The following is a 20,128-nucleotide window of genomic DNA, read 5'->3' as shown; positions in this document are numbered from 1 at the left end:
CTTAACTTAAAGAAAACAAAAATCCTCACAACTCGACCAATAAGCCACATCATGATAGACGGGGAAAAGACTGAAGTTATCAAGGATTTCATTTTACTAGGATCCACTATCAACACCCAGGGAAGCAGCAGCCGAGAAATCAAATGACACATTGCATTGGGGAAATCTGCTGCAAAAACCTCTTTAAAGTGTTGAAAAGCAAAGATGTCGCTTTAAGGACTAAGGTGCACCTGACCCAAGCCATGGTGCTTTCAATCACCTCATATGCATGCAGAATAAAGAATACAGATGACCACAGAAGAATTGACACCTTTAAATTATGGTGTTGCTGAAGAATATGAACATACCATGGACTGCCAGAAGGATGATCAAATCTGTCCTGGAAGAACAGCAGCCAGAATGTTTCTCAGAAGCAAGGATGGCAAGGCTTCATCTCACATACTTTGGACATGTTATCAGGAGGGATCAATCCCTGGAGAAGGACATCATGCTTGGTAGAGGGTCATCGAAAAAGAGGAGACCCTCAAAGAGATGGATTGACACAATGGCAGCAACAATGGACTCAACCGTAACAGCAGTTGTAAGGATGGCCCAGGACTGCGCAGTGTTTCGTTCAGTTGTACGTGGGGTTACTAAGAGTGAACCAGCTCGACAGCACCTAACAACAACAATACTGTAGTAACAAGCAATCCCAAAAATCTCAGTGGCTTAATACAACAAAAGTTTCTTCCTCAATGACAAAAAATTCACTCAGAGGTCTGGGCTGCTTCCATCTTGTGGCTACTACATCTTAACCCAAGGCCTCCTTCATGACTGTGGGAGCAAGAGAAGAGATAGTCTGGAGAACTGCTCAAAGGTTTTCACTGTCTCATCCTGGAAGTGACACAGCATTTTCGTTCACATTTTATTGACTACAACTGGTCACATGGCCCCACCTATCTACAAGGGAACTGGAAAGTGTAAACTCTCATAGGAAGGAAAGGAGAACCAGGTATTGGTTAAGCACTAGTGATGTTTATAACAGATGATGAGACTGAATTCAGTGGTTCAGCGGCAGCCTGCTGATTTCCACTCCTCTACACTGTCTAAGGATTTCAGAAGCAACGAATTGCCTAAATGAAATTCCTTTGTGTTTGCAATAGCTAGAATGGTTTCTGGTAGCTGCATTGAATACTGACTGAATCAAGTGTGTGCTGGTGGCTTTCTGTCCTGCTATCTCCATCATTCTCCAGTCATGGCCCTACTCTGCGCCCCAGGAGGCTGTTTCCTCCGAACTGCATCCACGAGGCTCCTTTGCTCTCTAGCTTTGGTTGGTTTGGATCATGGGAAGCATCAGCAGATCGGAAGTTAGGAGGAAAGAGAGATCAGGATATTTATATTCTCTTTCTTCCTCCTCCCCACCAGACTCTATAGATCTTTTACCCTGCCCTCATTTCTGTGAAGAGTCCTTTAAGTAAACTTTCCTCCTTTAAACGCTTAGTAAAATGTGACATCTGTTTCCTGCCTGGACCCTGACTCATACAAGGTGTTTAATAATGAAATTGTGAGTCTGAAAAAAAACAGTAACAGGCTGTCTCCCTACCTCCAGTTTCACTGCAGCTACAGATCTTTATAAAATGCAAATCTGAATATATCATTCCTCTGCATTAAGCCTTCCATGGCTCCCTGCTATACTTCTACTACCACCCTCCACTCTAAATTCCAGCCAGCTTGAACCACTTTCAGTTCCTCCTGCTACGGGGTCTCTCTTCCTCTGAGCCTTTGCTCATGTAGAACCTTCTTCCTGGAAACTCCTCCCCACCCCCACTCTCATTCAGGCTTCAGCTCAAATGTCACTCCAGAAAGACTTCCATAAACATACTTATTCTGGTTGAATGTTCTTATTATACGCTCCCACAGCAGTCTCTACTTGCCATACGTATAGATCACACTGCCTGGTTACATACCTGTGTCTTCCAATATGCCTGTAAGATCCAGGACAGGGACTGCATCTCTGACCTCCACCACCTATTGAAGTGTTTGGTATATAATACCTGTGGCTGTCGAGTCAATTCTGACTCATAGCGACTCTATAGGACACAGTAGAACTGCCCCATTGGGTTTCCAAGGAGCGACTGGTGGATTTGAACTGCCAAGTTTTTGGTTAGCAGCCAAACTCTTACCTACTGTGCACCAGGGCCCCAATAAATAAGCTGAGCTCTTACCCACTGTGCACCAGGTCCCCAGTAAATATTGGTTAGTTCCCAAACGTTACTGAAAAAACTTGAAGCCTCCCCTTCTAGCTGTCTTCTTTTCATTCGCTGACAAGAATCAGAAAAAATAATTTCCAGTCACGCACTCCTCTTTACTATCGCCTATTCCCTCCCTGATATTTTAAACACTTAAAAAATATTTTTATATGAATGAATGCACAAATAAATAGGTGAACTGGGAAAGAAAAGAATCTCTTCAATTTCCGAGATTATTGTGAGGGAATCTTTGCATTAAAAGGAGAGGACCACAGTTTAAAAACAGGCACACATTATTACATAACTAAGTCAACATACAGTGAAACCTGTGGGAGTGGGAACTCAGTGGGACTGCCTTGTTTTTCCAGGTCTCACGAGTCTTCCACCTTTGACAGGGTGCAGTCTTACCACTCTTCTAGAACTCTCTATTTGAGTTTTCCTTCTCTGACATGTTTCTGCCTTACACAGGTTCCAGATTTTGCAGGTATTACTGTATATTGTAACTGTATATACTTGACTATGAAAAAAACTCCTTGCTGTCTAGTGGATTCTGAGAGACCCTGTGTAGAAGGCAGGTAATTGCTGTATATGTAGGGAGTTGTTTTTTTTTTTAAGCCCGTCTTGCAGAATATGATTTTTAGGCTTTTCCTTGCTCTGTATGAACAGCCAAAATTTAAAAGGGAAAGTATTATTTTAACCCCTTTTGCACTCTTAATGAGGAGCCCTGATGGTGCAGTGGTTAAAGCACTGGGTGCTAACCAAAACGTTAAGGGTTCCAACTCATCAGCTGCTCTGTGGGAGAAAGGTGTGGCATTCTGCTTCATGTAAAGATTTACAGCCTTGGAAACCCTATAGGGCAGTGCTACTCTGTCCTATAGGGTCGCTGTGAGTCCGAATAGACTCAATGGACGGCAGTGGGTTTGGGTTTTGATAGTTTTTATGCTGGGTGAGAGGAATGCTGGGTGAGAGGAATTAGATAAGGTATAAGGAGAAAACTGCTGTAACCAAATACTCCTGTGGTGCCAGGGCACTTGATAGGTTCCCAACACATTTTAATCCTTTCCGTTTTTCTTGCCCCACCCTCATTTTATATTTGTAGTACATTTAGAGTACCCAAAGGAGGTGGTGGAAACCCTGGTGGCATACTGGTTAAGACCAATGGCTGCTAGCCACAAGGTCAGGAGTTCGAATCCACCAGGTGCTCCTTGGAAACTGTATGGGGCAATTCCACTCTGCCCTATAAGGTCGCTGTGAGCCGAAAACCGCTCGATGGCAACGGGTTAAATTAGACGTCGGTAGCAGTCAGAATTGACTCGATAGCAACGAGATTGTTTGTTGTTTTTTGTTTGTTTTTTAAAGGAGATGTTAGTTTTAGGATTTCAATCTGGCCAAAACAACGTAGAGATACGGGTTGATCCCATTAACCGTTACTCTCAAGCGCAAGGGGGGTAAAAAATCACCGGCGGGAGACGAGGAAAAAGGAGGAGGAGCAAAAATTGAAAAGCAGAGAGGAAGCCAGAAAGGGAAGCTCCTTTTTGGTTCGGTTTTGGTTAAGCGCTGGGCTGCTAACCAAAGGTTGGCAGTTGGAACCCACCCGCGGCTCCGCGGGAGAAAGATGTGGCAGTCTCCTCCTTACAGATTAAAGCCTTGGAAACCCAATGGAGCAGTTCTACTGTGTCCTATGGAGTCGCTATGAGTTGGAACGGACTGGAGGGCAACGGGTTTAGCCCCAGAGAGGCGTGACTCCTAACTGCCATCGCGGCTGAGTTTCCCCGGAAAAGCACCCGCCCGCCCGCCCGAATTTCCCCGCCCCGCGGTGCAGTGCAGCCCACGGCCGCTGGGGGCGCCCCGGCCGAGGCGCTGAGGCAGAGGCGGCGGCGGTAGCGGTCGTTCCCTGCGCCTGGCCTCGCCTCTCCCGGCTCTCAGACGGGCGGCGGCGGCGGCGAGCTGCACACCGGCACGGCGCCTACCCCGGGGGCGAACTGCAGCACGCCCGCTCCGCGCGGCCAGGCGGGGTCCGCGCCCCCGCTGCCGCCGCGCTCTGGCCCGGGCTGCCGCGAGAGGCGGCGGCGGCGGCAGCGGCCCCGCCCGTCCCGCGGCGCCCCCCGGCCGCTCCCCTGCGCGCCGCTCGCGGCCCCGGCCCTGGGGCTGGGCGGGCCCGGGGCTCGGCGGAGCTGAAGCGGTGGCGCCTGCCCACCCGCCCCCCGGGGCCGCCCCCGCACCCCGCTCGTCGGCGCCTGGCTCTCATGATGATGAAGAAAAAGAAGTTTAAGTTTAGGGTAGACTTTGAGCTGGAGGAGCTCTCCTCGGTGCCCTTCGTCAATGGGGTCCTCTTCTGCAAGATGCGGCTGCTGGACGGCGGCAGCTTCAGCGCCGAGTCCTCCAGGTAACGCGCCCTTGGCGCCCGCTCCTCTGCCTTCGCCTGCCCCGGGGGCTCGTTTGATGGCAGCATCTCTTTCCTTGGCCCATTAGCTGCAAGAGGGCTGCCCGCATTGTGAGCTCCCCATTCTCCAGGGCCAGTCTGAAATCGGTCAGGAATTTATTGATCTCCGCAGAGTGCTTCGCAAATAGGTTCATCTGGCTTGGGCTCCTGCGCTTCTGATTCCAGATGGTTCCTGGTATTTGCTCTTCCCTTCTAAGTTCTCTAGGAAGGGGAGCGAGGGCCAGAAGGGAGAAAATGCTTCTGGTTTCTCTTAAGTCGTTTCCATATTTGTGAAATGCAAAGTGGAACTTGAGCTGTTGGTAAGACAAAAGCAAAAATAACCCCAAACTCCTCGAGTTCCAAGAGCGTCCGCTCTGGACAGGAGCCTGTGCTTAGCAGAACTCCTTCACGCTTGTAGGTTTCCCGGGGACTGCGGCGCCCAGGATGAGGCTAGGGTAGGCCTGGTCAGGCTTAATTGGAGTCGTGGTTCCGGGCAGAAGGGCAGCAGTCTAATGCCTCATCTTAGAGCTGCGTCTCCCGCTCGTCTCTATTTACTCATTGAATTACCGGTCTTGAAGTGGTCATGAGTTAGTGTCAGTGTGGAGGACTTAGAAGCAGAAGCAGAGCTCAGCCCCTGCCCACTTTTTGACATGAGCACCCATGGCCAGTAGGCACTCCCAGGGAGAGTCATTGGCAGGTTCCAGAATGAAGAATGAAGGTGTGGCAGTGTTCGTTGAGTAGTTTCAGAGGTACTCATAGATTGACAAATTTATCCTAAGGTAAGTGTTCTTAAGAAATTAGAAACTTTAAGGGATTAAGAAAATGGACATTTGAGTTCCTGAGATCGAGAAGAAGACTTAATGTGTATTGTGCCTAAATTTGCTGGTCATGTTGTTAGGTGCCTCCCAGTAGGTTCCGACTCATATCGACCCGGTGTGCAGCAGAACAAAACACTGCCCAATCCTGTGCCATCCTCACAATGTTTGAGCCCATTTTTGTGGCCACTGTGTCAATCCATCTTGTTTGAGGGTTTTCCTTTTTTTCACTGACCCTCTACTAAAAAGAGATGGATTGACACAGTAGCTGCAACAATGCGCTGAAGCACAACAACAATTGTGAGGGTGGCGCAGGACCAGGCAGTGTTTCGTTCGGTTGTATATACGGTCACCTTGAGTCAGAACCGACTTGATGGCAGCTAACAACAACTAGTTTACCAAGCATGATGTACTGCAGGGACTGGTCTCTCCTGATGACATATCTAAAGTGCGTGAGACGAAGTCTTGCCATCCTCGCTTCTAAGGAGCATTCTGGCTGTACTTCTTCCAAGACAAATTTGTTTCTTCTTCTGGCAGTCCATGTTATATTCAGTATTCTTTGCCAGCGCCATAATTCAGGTGCATCAGTTCTTCTTCAGTCTTTCTTATTCATTGTCCAGCTTTCACGTATGGTATGATGCTATTGAAAAAGACCATGGCTTGGGTCAGCAGCACCTCAATCTTCAAGGTGACGTTATGTTTTACCCTAAAAATATTCTCCTTTCCGTTTATCGTTATCCCTGTTAATAATGTAAAGAGAATAATATGTCAATAGGTTGTGAAATTGAATCTGGAAAATTGTCTGCTGTGGCATTATTCAATCCTGTGGAAGCCAGAAAATGCAGATATCTAGTTGGCCAAATCAAATGATGTAGGAAGCACTACTGATTCTCAAAATTTTTAAATGGTCTGCTGAGGATAGTTTAAAATAAACCATGATGGCGAATATGTGGCTATTGAGCTAATTAATTATACTATTACCATTTTTAGCACACCTGTAACCTAGAATGGTGAAACAAATACTGGACAGCTCTTAAAATGATGAAAACCCAATTTGTGAACTTCCCATAGGTGTGAGACCTAGACTTGGAGCAGGGTCCCACCCCGCCCCCCCTCCCCACACCCCCACCCCCTACCCCCACCCCAACTTCCAGCAGTTAGATCACCTCTCTGGGCCAGTGGTGACACCTGGTGGTCAGGGCACTTTCCTAATACCCCTCCCCCCGCCCGCCAAAAATCTTGATTTGGCTTGTTTCTCACAAGTCAGTTATTCCATCACAGGCATCCATTTCTCCGGCAAACATGTATAGACTGGACCTTTTAAACATATAATTCTCACAGCAAGTCTATGAGGTAGGGCTCCCCATTTTACAGATGTGTAAACAGAGGCTCAGAGAATGTAACTAACTTTCCTAAGGTCCCCACAGCTGGTGAGCGCAACGTCAAGATTGAATACAGGTCTTTCTAACTTCGAAGAGGGTAATGCCAGATAAAAGAAAAAACTGTGTTTAGAAATGGGGTTTTAACAAGTTAAGGACATAATTTGATTTGTACTTTGAAAGAATTGGAAAGGAAGAACCTTTATCATAGGTTAAACTTACCCCTTTCTCTCCCATCTAAAATCTGACTTTAATCAAGGCCTATATAAACAAATAAATAAAAAGCCATACAGTTTGGAGCAAAATGATCCTTATAAGGAGTCTGTGCCTTTGAAGCTAGAAGGTAGCTCCGTGTAAAGGTAAGAGCAAGAGTTTGGAATGAGCTGGTCTTAGTATGAATTCCAGCTCTACTGTGGTAAACCTGGCCACATTTCTTAACCTTTCAAAGATTCCATTTGTAAAATAAAGACAGTCTGTGGCACATGGGGGTTATCATGAGATAATGTACCTCAAACACCCAGCACAGTGCTTTGGCACTCAGTTGGCATTTAAAAAGGAGACAAGGAACTTGTCCAAGAGGGTCCATTTCCTTTAGATGTTGTACTTAAGTCCTTTATCCTAACAAGTGTTGGTTTGAGAATGATACCTTATTTTTTCCTTGTTGTTGTTGTTAGGTTCTTTTGAGTTGATTCCAACTCATAGTGACCCCATGGGACAGAGTAGAACTGCCCCATAGGGTTTTCTTGGCTGTAATCTCTGTAGTGAAGCCCTGGTGGCAAAGTGGTTAAGAGCTCAGGCTGCTAAGGTCAGCAGTTTGAATCCACCAGCCACTCCTTGGAAACCCTATGGGACAGTTCTACCCTGTCCTGTAGGGTTACTGTGATTTGGAATCGACTCAGTGGCACACAACAACAACAATCTCTACAAAAGCAGATCACCAGGTCTTTCTCCCCCAGAGCTGCTGGGTGGGTTGAACCACCAACCTTTTGGTTAGCAGACAAGTGCTTAACCATTGTGCCACCATGACTCCTTATTTTTCTCCTTAAAACTCGTATTTTACAAAGAAAAAATATCTAAAGGATGAAAATTGTTTTGAAATTGCATATCTCTTAATTAGTGGGTGCCAGTGCATTTCTGGAAACCCTGGTGGCATAGTGGTTAAGTGCTATGGCTTCTAACCAACAGATTGGCAGTTTGAATTCACCAGGTGCTCCTTGGAAGCTCTATGGGGCAGCTCTATACTGTCCTATAGCATCACTATGAGTTGGAGTCAACTCGACCACAGTGGGTTTGGCTTTTTTGTTTTGTTTTGTTTTAATGCATCTCTAGTTAAATGTAGTTTTAATTTTAATTTAAAAAATCACTTTATATGCCCCTCATAAACCAGATATAGTTAGTTTTCTCCCATAAAAATATGAAATGAACTATGCAGAAAAGAGTTGACATAGCAGGCCCAAAACTGCTATTCTTTCTGGCCTGCTTACAAGGTTGGCCCTTGATTGGCATCTGAGAACTTGAACAAACAACGGTTCCTTACACTAATATAAGGCTTTCCCTATATGATAAGGTTGTCTCACTGGGTCTAGTGTGGTTTGAACAGTGTGGTTTTTACGTGCTATCCTTCTGGCAGTTGGAAAATTGATCCGTGCTTGGTAAAGAGTGCCTTCATGACCAACCCCCAATAAATGCCTTGAGCGCTGAATCTCTGATGAACTTCCCTGGTAGACAGAAGTTCACACATGTTGTCATAATTTGATGCTGGAGAAATTGTGTCTTGTGACACCACTAGAACCCTGGTGGCTCAGCGGTTAAGAGCTTGGCTGTTAACCGAAAGGTCAGCAGTTTGAATTCACCAGGTGCTCCTTGGAAACCCTATGGAGCAGTTATACTCTGTCCTATAAAGTCACTATGAGGCAGAATCAACTCAGGGGCAGTGGGTTTGGTTTTTTTGTGTTTGTTTTTTGTGACACCACGAGAGAGGACTCTTGGAAGCTTGTGCCTGGTTTCCTCTAGACTTCGTCCCATGCACCTTTTTTCCTTTGCTGATTGTGCTTGGTGTGCTTTCGTTTTGCTGTTAACAAATCTTAGCCATGAGCACTACTGTATGCTGAGTGCTGTGAGTCCTCTTAGTGAAGAGCCGAACTGGGGAGTGATCTTGGGGACCCCCAGTGTGTAAACCTATGTGAAACAGTACTCATTTTATTAGAGAAAAGCCTTAGAAGTACATAGCAAAATGATAATAATAATAAAGTGCAAAAACTAAAAATGCACATCATTCATTGTTCACCAGATAGGAACTGGGTTTTTACCAGGTTCTTATCTATCTTTTAAGGACTATGAGAATTACAAAAAATATAAAGGCCCACAAGTGAATCACCTCTACTTAATGGAATTACATGATGTATTGCTGGACAGTAGGAGACAGTAGGATTTAGTGGGTCAGATAATATGGGGGTATGGTGAAATTCTGAAGAAAAAGAGCTTATTTACAGCTGTGACAGTTACTGAAAACCCCGTTAGCATAAGAGCTGAGTGCCAGAAGGATGAATTTGCTTTGACCAAAAAGCAGGCTTGGGAGGACAGCTTGAGAGGATTTATACAAGGCAGTAATAGGAGTTAGTGATCAGCCTAATCGCCGAGAGGATTCATGTTTAACAGAAACTTAAGGTAAGATTAGGGGGAAAAAAAGGCCTCAAATGCCATGGCAAAGAGTTTGCTTTCCTCTGCTTATAGTATAAATTTCAATAGAAGATTCTTAAACTGAGTTGAAATGTGACTTAAGCAGTATTTAAGCTGGCAGGCAGGCTGGTGCTTTCTGGATTCAAGTGGAGACAGATTAGAGATGGGGAGACAAATTAGGAGGCTCTTCAGGTTTTTTTTTCAGGTAACCCAGGCAGGAGCTGATAAGACAGCCTGAAGTCTGAGGTTTCCCATGTAAGTGACTGATAAGTGATAATGCTGTAAGAGAGATGCCTTGACAGAAGTAAGGAAGTCAGGAAGAAGAATCTTAATTTTGTTTTGCTTTTAAGGGAGATGTTGTGTGTGGTGGTCGGGGTATAAGGAGGTGAGCTGTATGTTTGACGTACTACATTTGAGGTGACATTAAGCCTGATAAGCAGTTGGAGACATATTTATGGTGGATTTCTTAGATTCTTGTATATTGAAGCCATACAAGCCTGCTTATTGAACTTCTTACTTAGAATGGCCTGACACAGTTTTTCCCTTTTAAAAATTATTAGTGAAAATTAATTTTAGAAGGATCCAGTTTCTCCTGGGAAAATTTGTCCAGTGAAGGGGTTAGAAAAAAAATATATAAAGACTAAAAGATACTTATTTGTAATAAAAATTATTTAAATGGCCAGGTTAAATGGTCAGATTTTAAGTATTATAGTTAATGAAACATTCAGAAAATACACTGTACAATTATTGTGATCTAATAAGCCAATGCCAAATCCTTGCCTAATAAAATATTTTCGAAGACTTTTCAGAAAGGCAGCATATTACATTAATTAACTCTTTTCACATCTCTTTCTCTGTAAGTGAATGTAAATCAATTTTGAGGTTTATTAAGGCTATCAGAACCAGTTTAATTCCCAGTCTGCTTTAATAAAGAAATAAGAGGAAGAAATAGTCCTATATTTTTAGCGTTTCCCAGCTCCTTTTATTTTGTTCATCTTTTTTTTTTTTGTGCCGATAGCTAAAATACTTTTCTAAGTTTCACATGAGCTTGTGACAGAAAACCATGTGAATTCAGGGAGTGTCTGGGAAGATAATGAGCACATTTGTGTATTGGATCTTTTAACTTTGTAAACAAGTTGAAGGATTTCTTCTCTTTGGCCAGAGTACATCTTTGTTATAAGATTTTTGCTCACTGCATATTGCATACAGTCATACGCTGCATAACATCAGTTCGGGCAATGTCTGTGGTCCCATAAGGTTATAATGGAGTTCAGATTATACATAAAAAACATTAAAGAAACACTTTCAGATACACTTAAACATCTTTAACGTAATAATACAGTAATAATAATGTTTTGATATGTCACAAAGTGGTGCCTATTTGTTATTACAGACCATTGTATGTACCTTGAACTTTTAATAACAGGCTTTACAGAGGCTGGTTCATAACTACGGGTTCTATATAAGTTGCATGTTCCTAACCTGGAGACTGCCTGTATATAACATGGCGCTCACACAACGTCCAAATCACGTAACGTACTGTTTCACAGAACGTATCACGGACGTTAGGTGATGCATGACTTTACTTCTTTTTAATAGCTTTTTCCCTTATTTCAAAAGAAGTATAGGTTCAGGTGGGAAACTTAGAAATAGAAAAGCAAAAGAAAAGAGCAAAAATTGTCCATAAACAAACTACCCAGAGATGATTATTATTATTAATATTTTAGTGTATAACTTAGGAGTCTTCATTTAATCCATATACATATATACACCTTCCTGTCACACACATTTATAACATACCCTTTTAAAAAAAAAATGGGGGTCATATAGTACTTACTTTTTTATTAATGTATCTTTTTATATCATTAAATATTCAGTTATAAAATTATTTAAACAGATATATATCATTACATTGTATGAATTTCCATGACTTCTTAAATCATGCCCCTTTTGAAATAGTTTTTCTTCCTTTTTTAAAAACAATACTTTTATAAACAAATTACAGTGAGCATCCTTATAACCAAATTTTGTGTACACCCATTGTTACTTATTTAGGGTTAATAGCTATAAGTGGAATTGTTGAATAAAAGGGCATACAGATTTTTAAGTTTTTTAATATATGTTATTAACTGGTCGTTCAGTGCATTCAGTTGGTTTTTTTAAGATGGAAAAATCACTGATAAGTATCATGTATCAAAAATAACCAGTATTAGTGAATGCTGTTTGACCATACTGGCACAGAATTCTTTATGCCCTGAACAGAAATGGAGTTGTCAATTCACATTATTAAAATAACTGTAATAATGAAACCAAACCAAACCTGTTGCCGTCGAGTCAATTCTGACTCATAGCAACTGTCTTAGTCATCTAGTGCTGCTAAAGCAGAAATGGCACAAGGGGATGGCTTTAACAAAGAGAATATTATTCTGTAATGGTCCAGTAGGCTACAAGTCCAAAATCAGGGCATCAGCTCCGGAGGAAGTCTTTCTCTCTCTGTTGGCTCTGGAGGAAGGTCCTTGTCAGCAATCTTCCCTTGTTCCGGGAGCATCTCAGTGCAGGAATCTCAGATCCTGGCACTGCTTTCTTGGTGGTATGAGGTCCCCATGTCTCTCTGCTCACTTCTCTCTTTTATGTCTCAAAAGAGATTGGCTTGAGACGTATCTAATCTTGTAGACCTCGTTAGTATAATTGCTGCTAATCCATTTTATTACATCATGGTGATAGGATTTAAAACATGTAGGGAAATCACAGTAGAAGATAAAATGGTAGACAATCATACAGCCATACAAGGGAATCGTGACCTAGCCACGTTGACAGATATTTTGGGGGACACAATTTAATCCATGACAGTGACCCTGTAGGACAGAGCAGAACTGCCCCCACAGAGTTTCCAGGGAGTGCCTGGTGGATTCAAACTGCCGACCTTTTGGTTAGCAGCCATAGCACTTAACCACTACGCCACCAGGGCTTCCAGCTGTAATATTAAAAAAAAAAAAAAAATCTAACATTTATTGAATACTTTTCTCATGTGCCAGGAACTTTATTAAACCTTTACATATGATCTTCAGAACAATCCTATGAAGAAGGTACTATTATGACATTATTATCATCGCGGTTATACTCTCATTTTATACCTGAGGAAACAAAGAGGCACCGAAAGTTACACAGCAAGCACCTGGCAGTGGTAGGAGGCGGTCTGGCTCCAGGATCTGCTCTCATAATCACTAAACTCTACTGCTTCTCATGTCTTATGTTTTTTCATTTTTATGTTTTAGCAAAATAGTAGATAAATATAATAGGACTTTTTCTGAATGTCAGTCCCAGAAAACTGGTTCCAATATGTGACACCACTAAACAAATCGTTGGTTCTGCCCCTTTAGATTTGTCCCAAGACCATTATATATATGAAAGATAAGAAACATAGTACTCATACATTATTTTTTCAAGGTGTGCCTTTCCAGTAGTGAGTTTGCAAAATTCTTTTTCATTACAACTTCACAGAGCAGCTCTACTCTGCACACATGGGGTTGCCATGAACTGGAAATCATTTTGACAGCAACTAACAAAAACAACTGTTAGTAACGCAGTCTTATCAAAAAAAAAAAAAAAATTGCTATCAAGTCAATTCCAACTAATAATGACCCAGTGTGTGTCAGAGTAGAACTATGCTCCGTAGGGTTTTCAATGACTGACTTTTTGGAAGTAGGTTGCCAGGCCTTTGATCCAAAGTGTATCCGAGTAGACTCGAGCCACTTGCCTTTTGGTTAGCAGCCAAATGCTTACCTGTTTGCACCACCCTGGGACGCTCCACTTTATACCAGCAAGTTAATATTTATCATTATATCATAAGCCTTGCACAGTAGGCAAATATTTGGAGAAAGGGTCTGTTGTGGTTTTACGAAGGATGTGGCACAGATTTAAAATTAAATACATGAGGAAGTCATATGACTCATGTGTATGCTCTGCCTATAACACAACTTATATAGACTTACGTTCAGTGTGCGGTGTCATCTTTTGAAGGACATTGTCAGATAGAGATCCCAGGGAAGGCACTGGGATTCTGAGAAATCTTGAATTAGGTCAATAACAGGGTACTGCGGGAGGCCTGGTGGTGCAGTGATTAAGAGCTCAGCTGCTACCCAAAAGGTCAGCAGTTCGAATTCACCGGCCGCTCCTTGGAAACCCTATGGAGCAGTTCTTTGTCCCATAGGGTTGCTTTGGGTCAGAATCAACTTGACAGCAATGGGTTTGGTTTGGTTTTGGGGTTAGTCTAAAGAGAGAAGATAATGATCTTCAAATATTAAAAAAAATGAACTTGTATATTTTACATTCCTAATTTTATTTAATTCTCACAAAAACCCTTTCATAGAGTTAGGAAACCATTGTTTTCTCCTATAGGGTTAAGATACATGTCAGGTGCTATAACTTTTTTTCAAGCAATTGAAAAAAAATGACTTAAACAAGACAAAAGTTTAGTTCTCTCTCTCGTATGAAAGTCCAACCTGTTGTGGTGGTTCTGCTCTGCCAAGTTGTTGGGGCCCTGGGCCCTTTTTATATTTTTACCATGCCCTGCCTGGGGTTATTGTTCTCATCCACAGGGACTAAATTGGCTCACCCCACATCCGAATTCCAGCCATTGGGAAGGGGACAAGGGGAAGAGGAGGTCCCTTCTGCTCAATCCACTGAGCAGAACTTAAGCACAAGGCCACACCCAGCTGCAAGGAAGGTTGAGAAATGTAGTCTTTACTGGGTGGCCATGTGCCCAGCAAAAAAATGCAGTTAAGATAAGGGCAAGACAGACACTGGGGGACGGTTAGCCTCTGCCACACTTTTATTTTAGCTGATCCTCAGAGAAGCAACGTAATTTGCTCAAAATCACACATAATTAAGTGAAAGATATTCGGAAGACTGCCCCATAAAAAGGAATAGACTTCTTCTGGGGGTATCAGAGACAGAATTAGGACCAAGGGGAGATGTTAAAGGAAGCTTTTTTCTAGTAAGTATAATATTAGAAAAATAATTTCTAACACTTAGAGAAGGGATACCCAACAAAGTAGTGGAATAGGCTATGTCAGAATAAAAGCTCCTGCCAGCAGTTCAACAACCATTTCTCAGGAACCTTATCCTTTATTAGAAGGATGGGTAACCTAGGTAATTCTTAAGGCCCTTTCTTTCTGTGATTAAGCTTTCAATTTTATTTCCTAACACTATTCTTCCTTAACCTTCTATTTTAGCCAAGACCAGTCAAGTTATATTAGCGTAATGTGTATATGTTTCTGTGTCCTTGGAACTCTCTCCTTTTCCTCCCCGTTCTTCACTCTTCCTTTAGTCTGTCCAAATTCCAGCCACCCTTCCAAATTCAGACCAGATGCCTCATCAGCTTTATATGCACAACTGCCCCATCCTATAACCCACCCACTGCTTTCCTCCAATACTTACTACTTAAAAAAACTTATACTACGTCCTTAATAAATGTTGGTGATTTGTTGAATGAGTGAAATCTTTACACCATCCCGCTAAGATTTCACCTCTCACTCAATGTCTATAGTTATCATTTCTGCCAGCCATTTCATACCAAATTTGTTCTTTAATTATCTTTATGAGAGATCACTGTAAAGCAGTGAGACTGATGTGAGGTGTGGTTTTGTGTAAAGAGCTTCAGTTAGCAACTTGACGAACATTTTTTTCATGCCTAATTTGTGTCAGGTGCTTTGCTAGGCAGTAGGGTAGAAAGATGTGGTGCATTCCCTCAAAGACCTGAAGTCTAATAGAGGAGACAGACACGTTAACCAAATCACCACACAGTGTAAAATGCGCAGTAATAAGAAAAAATATAGTGGAAGAAGTGTTTAACTTTTTGAGGGGTGGAGAAGGGAGGGGTTGGGAAGGGCACCAGGGGAAGTGGCACAGAAGAGAATTCCTTAGTAAGGTCTTGAAAAAAAGTCTAGCTGAAGAAGGAAATGGAACGATAGAAGGAATGGTGTTTACAGTGGCATGGAACAGCATGGTGTGTTGAGGGCACTGTAAGTATATGGTGCTACAGAAAGAGAGGGAGAAGGGGTGGTCGTTTCAAGAATTGTAGACTTTCCTTGATTCTGTAGGTAGGGTATAAGGAGCCAAAATAGGGGAGTGACTTATGCAAAGTTAGTAGGTTGGTTTTAGGCTGGAATTTTAAGAGAATTCTCATCTGATGTCCTTATCTTCCTCAGTAGCAGCTGAGAGAGACGATATAAGGGACGTGAGGATAACGATAAAAGATTGGAAAAGCTGCAATGACTGGGAGCGGAAGTTGATCAAGGAGAAGCCTAAAAGGCCCGAAGAAATTGAAAACCATAAATTGTAGTGACAACACTGTATATGCCCATTCAGTTTTCTGTAGCAATGCTTAGAGGTTATGAATAGAAGAAAAGGAATAGTAGAGTTTATTCAGGCTTAGGGGTTTGTAGGTATGTGGCGAGGCCAAGGGGACAAGAGAATTAACAGTGTGATGAGATCCCAGGAATATATCCTAGAAAAATAAGGGCTGTCACACAAATAGACATATGCACACTCATGTTCATTGCAGCATTATTCACAATAGCAAAAAAGATGGAAACAACCTAGGTGCCCATCAACAAATGAATGGATAAACAAACTATGGAACATACACACAATGGAATACTACGCACTGATAAAGTACAATGATGAATCTGCAAAACATCTCACAACATGGATGAATCTGGAGGGCATTTTGCTGAGTGAAGTAAGTCAATCACAAAAGGACAAATATTATATGAGACCACTATTATAAAAAACTCATGAAAAGATTTACACACAGAAAAGAAAAAGTCTTTGAATTTTGTCTTAGTCATCTAGTGCTGCTGTAACAGAAATACCACAGGTATATGGCATTAATGAAGAGAAATTTATTTTCTCACAGTGTAGTAAGCTACAAGTCCACGATTAGGACATCAGCTCCAGAGGGTGTCTTTCTCTCTCTGTTGGCTTTGGAGGAAGATCCTTGTCATCAATCTTCTCTTGATCTGGGAGCTTCGCAGCACTGAAACCCTGGGTCCAAAGGACGCGCTCTGCTCCCAGCACTCCTTTCTTTGTGGTATGAGGTCCCCCTGTCTCCCTGCTTGCTTCTCTGTTTTATATCTTAAAAGAGATTGGCTCAAGACACAACCCAGTTTTGTAGATTGAGTCTTGCCTCATTAACATAACTGCCCCCATCCCACCTTATTACCATCATAGAACAGGATTTACAACACATAGGAAAATTACATTAGATGACAAAATGGTGGACAATCACACAATACTGGGAATCATGGCCTAGCCGGACTGATACACATATTTTTAGGGAGCGTAATTCAATCCATGACACATGGACAAGATAACTGAAGCCAGAGACAGCATATAGAACAAATCTGAAGGGCCAGAGGATAAAAGCTTAATAGAAGAAAAAGACCTAATGAAGGGGAATGAAACCAAAACATTGGAGAGCAATGCAGTGTCATGGATGTTAACTGAGAAAAATATTTAGAAGAGAGAGCGTTCAGCTGGGTCATAGTGTGGAGAGATCAGGTGGTATGAGAACTTGTTTTTATTTGGCAGTGAGATCAGCAAGTCTTTGGTGAACTTTAAGAGAGAAATTTCATTTGAGATGTGGGAACAGAAGCCAGGTGTCAAGGGATTGAGAGCGAGCAGGTGGTTTTAGGAGGTTTGTTACTGAAGACAAGGAGAAAAGTGGGAAAAGAAGAAAAACAGGAATAAACAACAGTTTTATTTTCTGCATTTATTTTTAGGCTAGGGACTTGAACATGACTATAGATGGGGGCAAAGTAATAGTGTAAGAGAGATTAAGGATACAAATATTGACAACAAACCCACGATTGAAAGTGTCTATCTGCTGTCTTAAAAAAAAAAATCTTTCTCTGCCCTGAAACTGGTTTACTGGTTTCAGAAGAAATTCTCAGGATTTTCCTAATCAAATGCTATTGCCAAGCATTGTGGCTTAGAAACTGGCTCACACCCAAGACTTATTTTATCTTAATGAAATGAGGAACTACCCATAGTATTGATTTTGGACTTGCAAGTTTGCTGCATTTCATTTAAGTAAGTCATCACTAGCATAAAAAAAAAAAAAAAAAAAACACACTTAGAAAAAACTCATTCTGTGGCGTTCCTTCTCTAGTGAAAATTGTATAGATTTCCTCGTTCGCAGACTGCAACCGTATCTCAGTACTAGTTCCTGGGAATTCTCTAGTGCTGATATCAAAACATCAAGTTACTAACATTTTATCTTCTGTTGTTACTTTTTTGAGGCCAGCCTAGGCTCAGAGTCTCTTAAAAGTATCTCAAATGTGCTTAAAAGTATCACCTCCAGATGAGGAGGCAGAGGGGGACAGGAGCTGGTTGAGTGGACATGGGAAATAAAGGGTGGAGAGGAAGAGTATGCTGTCACATTGTAGGGAGAGCAACTAGGGTCACATAACAATGTGTGTATAGGTTTTTGTATGAGAAACTGATTTGAACTGTGAGTTTTCACTTAAAGCATAGCAAAGAAAAAAAAAAAGTGTCACCTCCATGCATCATCCTGAGTTTGCAGGTCTTCTCATTTTGGTCATTACTTATGGTTAAGGAATGACTTGCAGCTCAAATGAGTTTCTTTCTTTGGCTGTCCTTCTGACATCACTGTTTTCTCTATATACAAGGCAGAAAACAGTTTTAGAAATAAAAGCTCTAGGAACACGGTTAGAAAAGATTACAAAAATTCCCTTTATACTTTCTGTTAGTGTATTTCTATTAATGAAAGGATAAACTCACCAAGCTAGTAATACTGATAATATGCTGATAATTTGTAATTACATACGGCTGAGAACTGTAAACTCTGTCATTATTCTAACAAAGTTAACTCCTCCTGAACAACCAGGAACTCTGTGTTACTTGTTGTTAGGTGCCATCAAGTTGGCTCCGATACCTAGGGACCCCTGCATAGGACGGAATGAGACGCTCCCCGGTCTTAAAATTGTTGCTATTTGAGCCCAGTGTGGCAACCACTGTGGTGTGCAATCCATTTCATTGAGGGTCTTCCTCTTTTTCACTAACCCTCTGCTTTACCAAGCGTAATGTCCTTCTCCAGGGACTGATCCCTCCTGACAACATGTTCAAAGAACATAAGACAGAGTCTCACCAACCTCCTATCTAAGGAGCATTCTGGCTGTACTTCTTCCAAGACAGATTTGTTCCTTCTTCTGGCAGTCCATGGTATTGTATATTCAGTATTCTTTGTCAGTGTCATAATTCAAAGACATCAATGCATCTTCATTCTTCCTTATTTATTGTCCAGCTTTTGCATGCCTGTGAGGTGACTGAAAATACCATAGCTTGGGTCAGGCACACCATAGTCTTCAAAGTGACATTTTTGCTTTTTAACACATTCAAGAGATCTTTTGCAGCAGATTTGCCCAGGGCAGTAGTACGTCATTTGATTTCATGACTGCTGTTTCCATGGGTCTTCTTGATCCAAGTAAAATGAAATGCTTGACAAATTCAGTCATTTTGCCATTTATCATGATGTTGCTTTTTGGTCCAGTTGTGAGGATTTTCTTTACGTTGAGGTGTAGTCCATGTTGAAGGCTCTAGCCTTTGGTCTTTATCAGTAAGTGCTTCAAGTCCTCTTCACTTTCAGCAAGCAAGGTTGTGTCATCTGCATAACACAGGTCACTAATGAGTCTTCCTCCAATCCTGATGCCACATTCTTCTTCATATAGTCCAGTTTATGGGGTTATTTGCTCAGGATACAGATTGAATATTATGGTGAAAGGATATAGCCCTGACGTACACCTTTCTTGTTTTATTTGAATAACTGCCTCTTGGTCTATGTGCAGGTTCCACAGGGGCACAATTAAATGTTCTGGAATTCCCATTCTTCAAAATGTTAGCCATTATTTGTTATGATCCACATGGTTGAATGCCCTTGCACAGTCAATAAAACACAGGTAAACATCTTTTTGGTATTCTTTGCTTTTAGGAACTCAGTAATAATGGCAATATCAGCACTTGCCATTTCCTCATTTGAGAGGCTGCAAGTTAGTACCAGCTGGTAGTGATACTCAAAATGAATTTGAAAACTATATTGCTAAGGTAACCCTATAAAGCCTACCTACCACTTGACTCTGCTGGTATTGTGTTGCCCTCAAAGAAGCACCAGTCCAGCATTCAGAATAACTGAGAAGCTATTTTAAATATTTATTGCAGTTTCTCTAACTCACCCACTCTGCTTCTTCTGGAGTTTCTTTCCATGAGTGGAATGGTATCAGACAGTTCAAGTAACACAATATGATGAATAAACATGAAGTTTATTTTCACTGGCTGTGATCAAGAGTTGTCAGGAGATACCCCTGCAGGTCTGTCTCACTCAAGAAATATCTGAACGTATCTGCTTAGTACAGTCTTTTTACATACAACCCCCTTGTAATCCCATCCTTTGACTGCTGCACAGATCCTTTCCAATCTCCTCTCCAGACATCCCTTCAAAGGAGGGCTAGCTGGTCTGTTGCTCTGCCTTTGACTATATTTTGTTTCATTTGCGTGAGTTTTTTTTTTTTCCATTGTAATAAGGGT

The 20,128-nt window shown here is 42.0% G+C and overlaps 1 protein-coding gene across 4 annotated transcripts in view; it reads left to right on the top strand.

The window, feature by feature from the left end:
- The first annotated feature begins 4,417 nt into the window (after positions 1-4,417).
- The window catches only part of EEIG2 (EEIG family member 2), a 71,642-nt gene continuing 55,931 nt past the window's right edge, over positions 4,418-20,128 (top strand). For 2 of the 4 annotated variants that reach the window (XM_023547429.2, XM_064282472.1), the window contains exon 1: positions 4,419-4,614. In XM_023547429.2, coding sequence (XP_023403197.2) covers positions 4,475-4,614 — 140 coding nt within the window. In that variant the 5' untranslated portion in view covers positions 4,419-4,474. Of the gene's footprint in view, positions 4,615-20,128 lie in introns of all 4 variants that reach the window. The other 2 variants (XM_064282471.1, XM_010589522.3) reach the window with 2 other exon arrangements.

This window comes from Loxodonta africana, chromosome 3 (genome assembly GCF_030014295.1).
Source record: "Loxodonta africana isolate mLoxAfr1 chromosome 3, mLoxAfr1.hap2, whole genome shotgun sequence".
Classification (NCBI taxonomy): domain Eukaryota; kingdom Metazoa; phylum Chordata; class Mammalia; order Proboscidea; family Elephantidae; genus Loxodonta; species Loxodonta africana.
The sequence above is the reverse complement of the archived record's forward strand: the minus strand, read 5'-3'. Positions and strand labels throughout refer to the sequence as shown.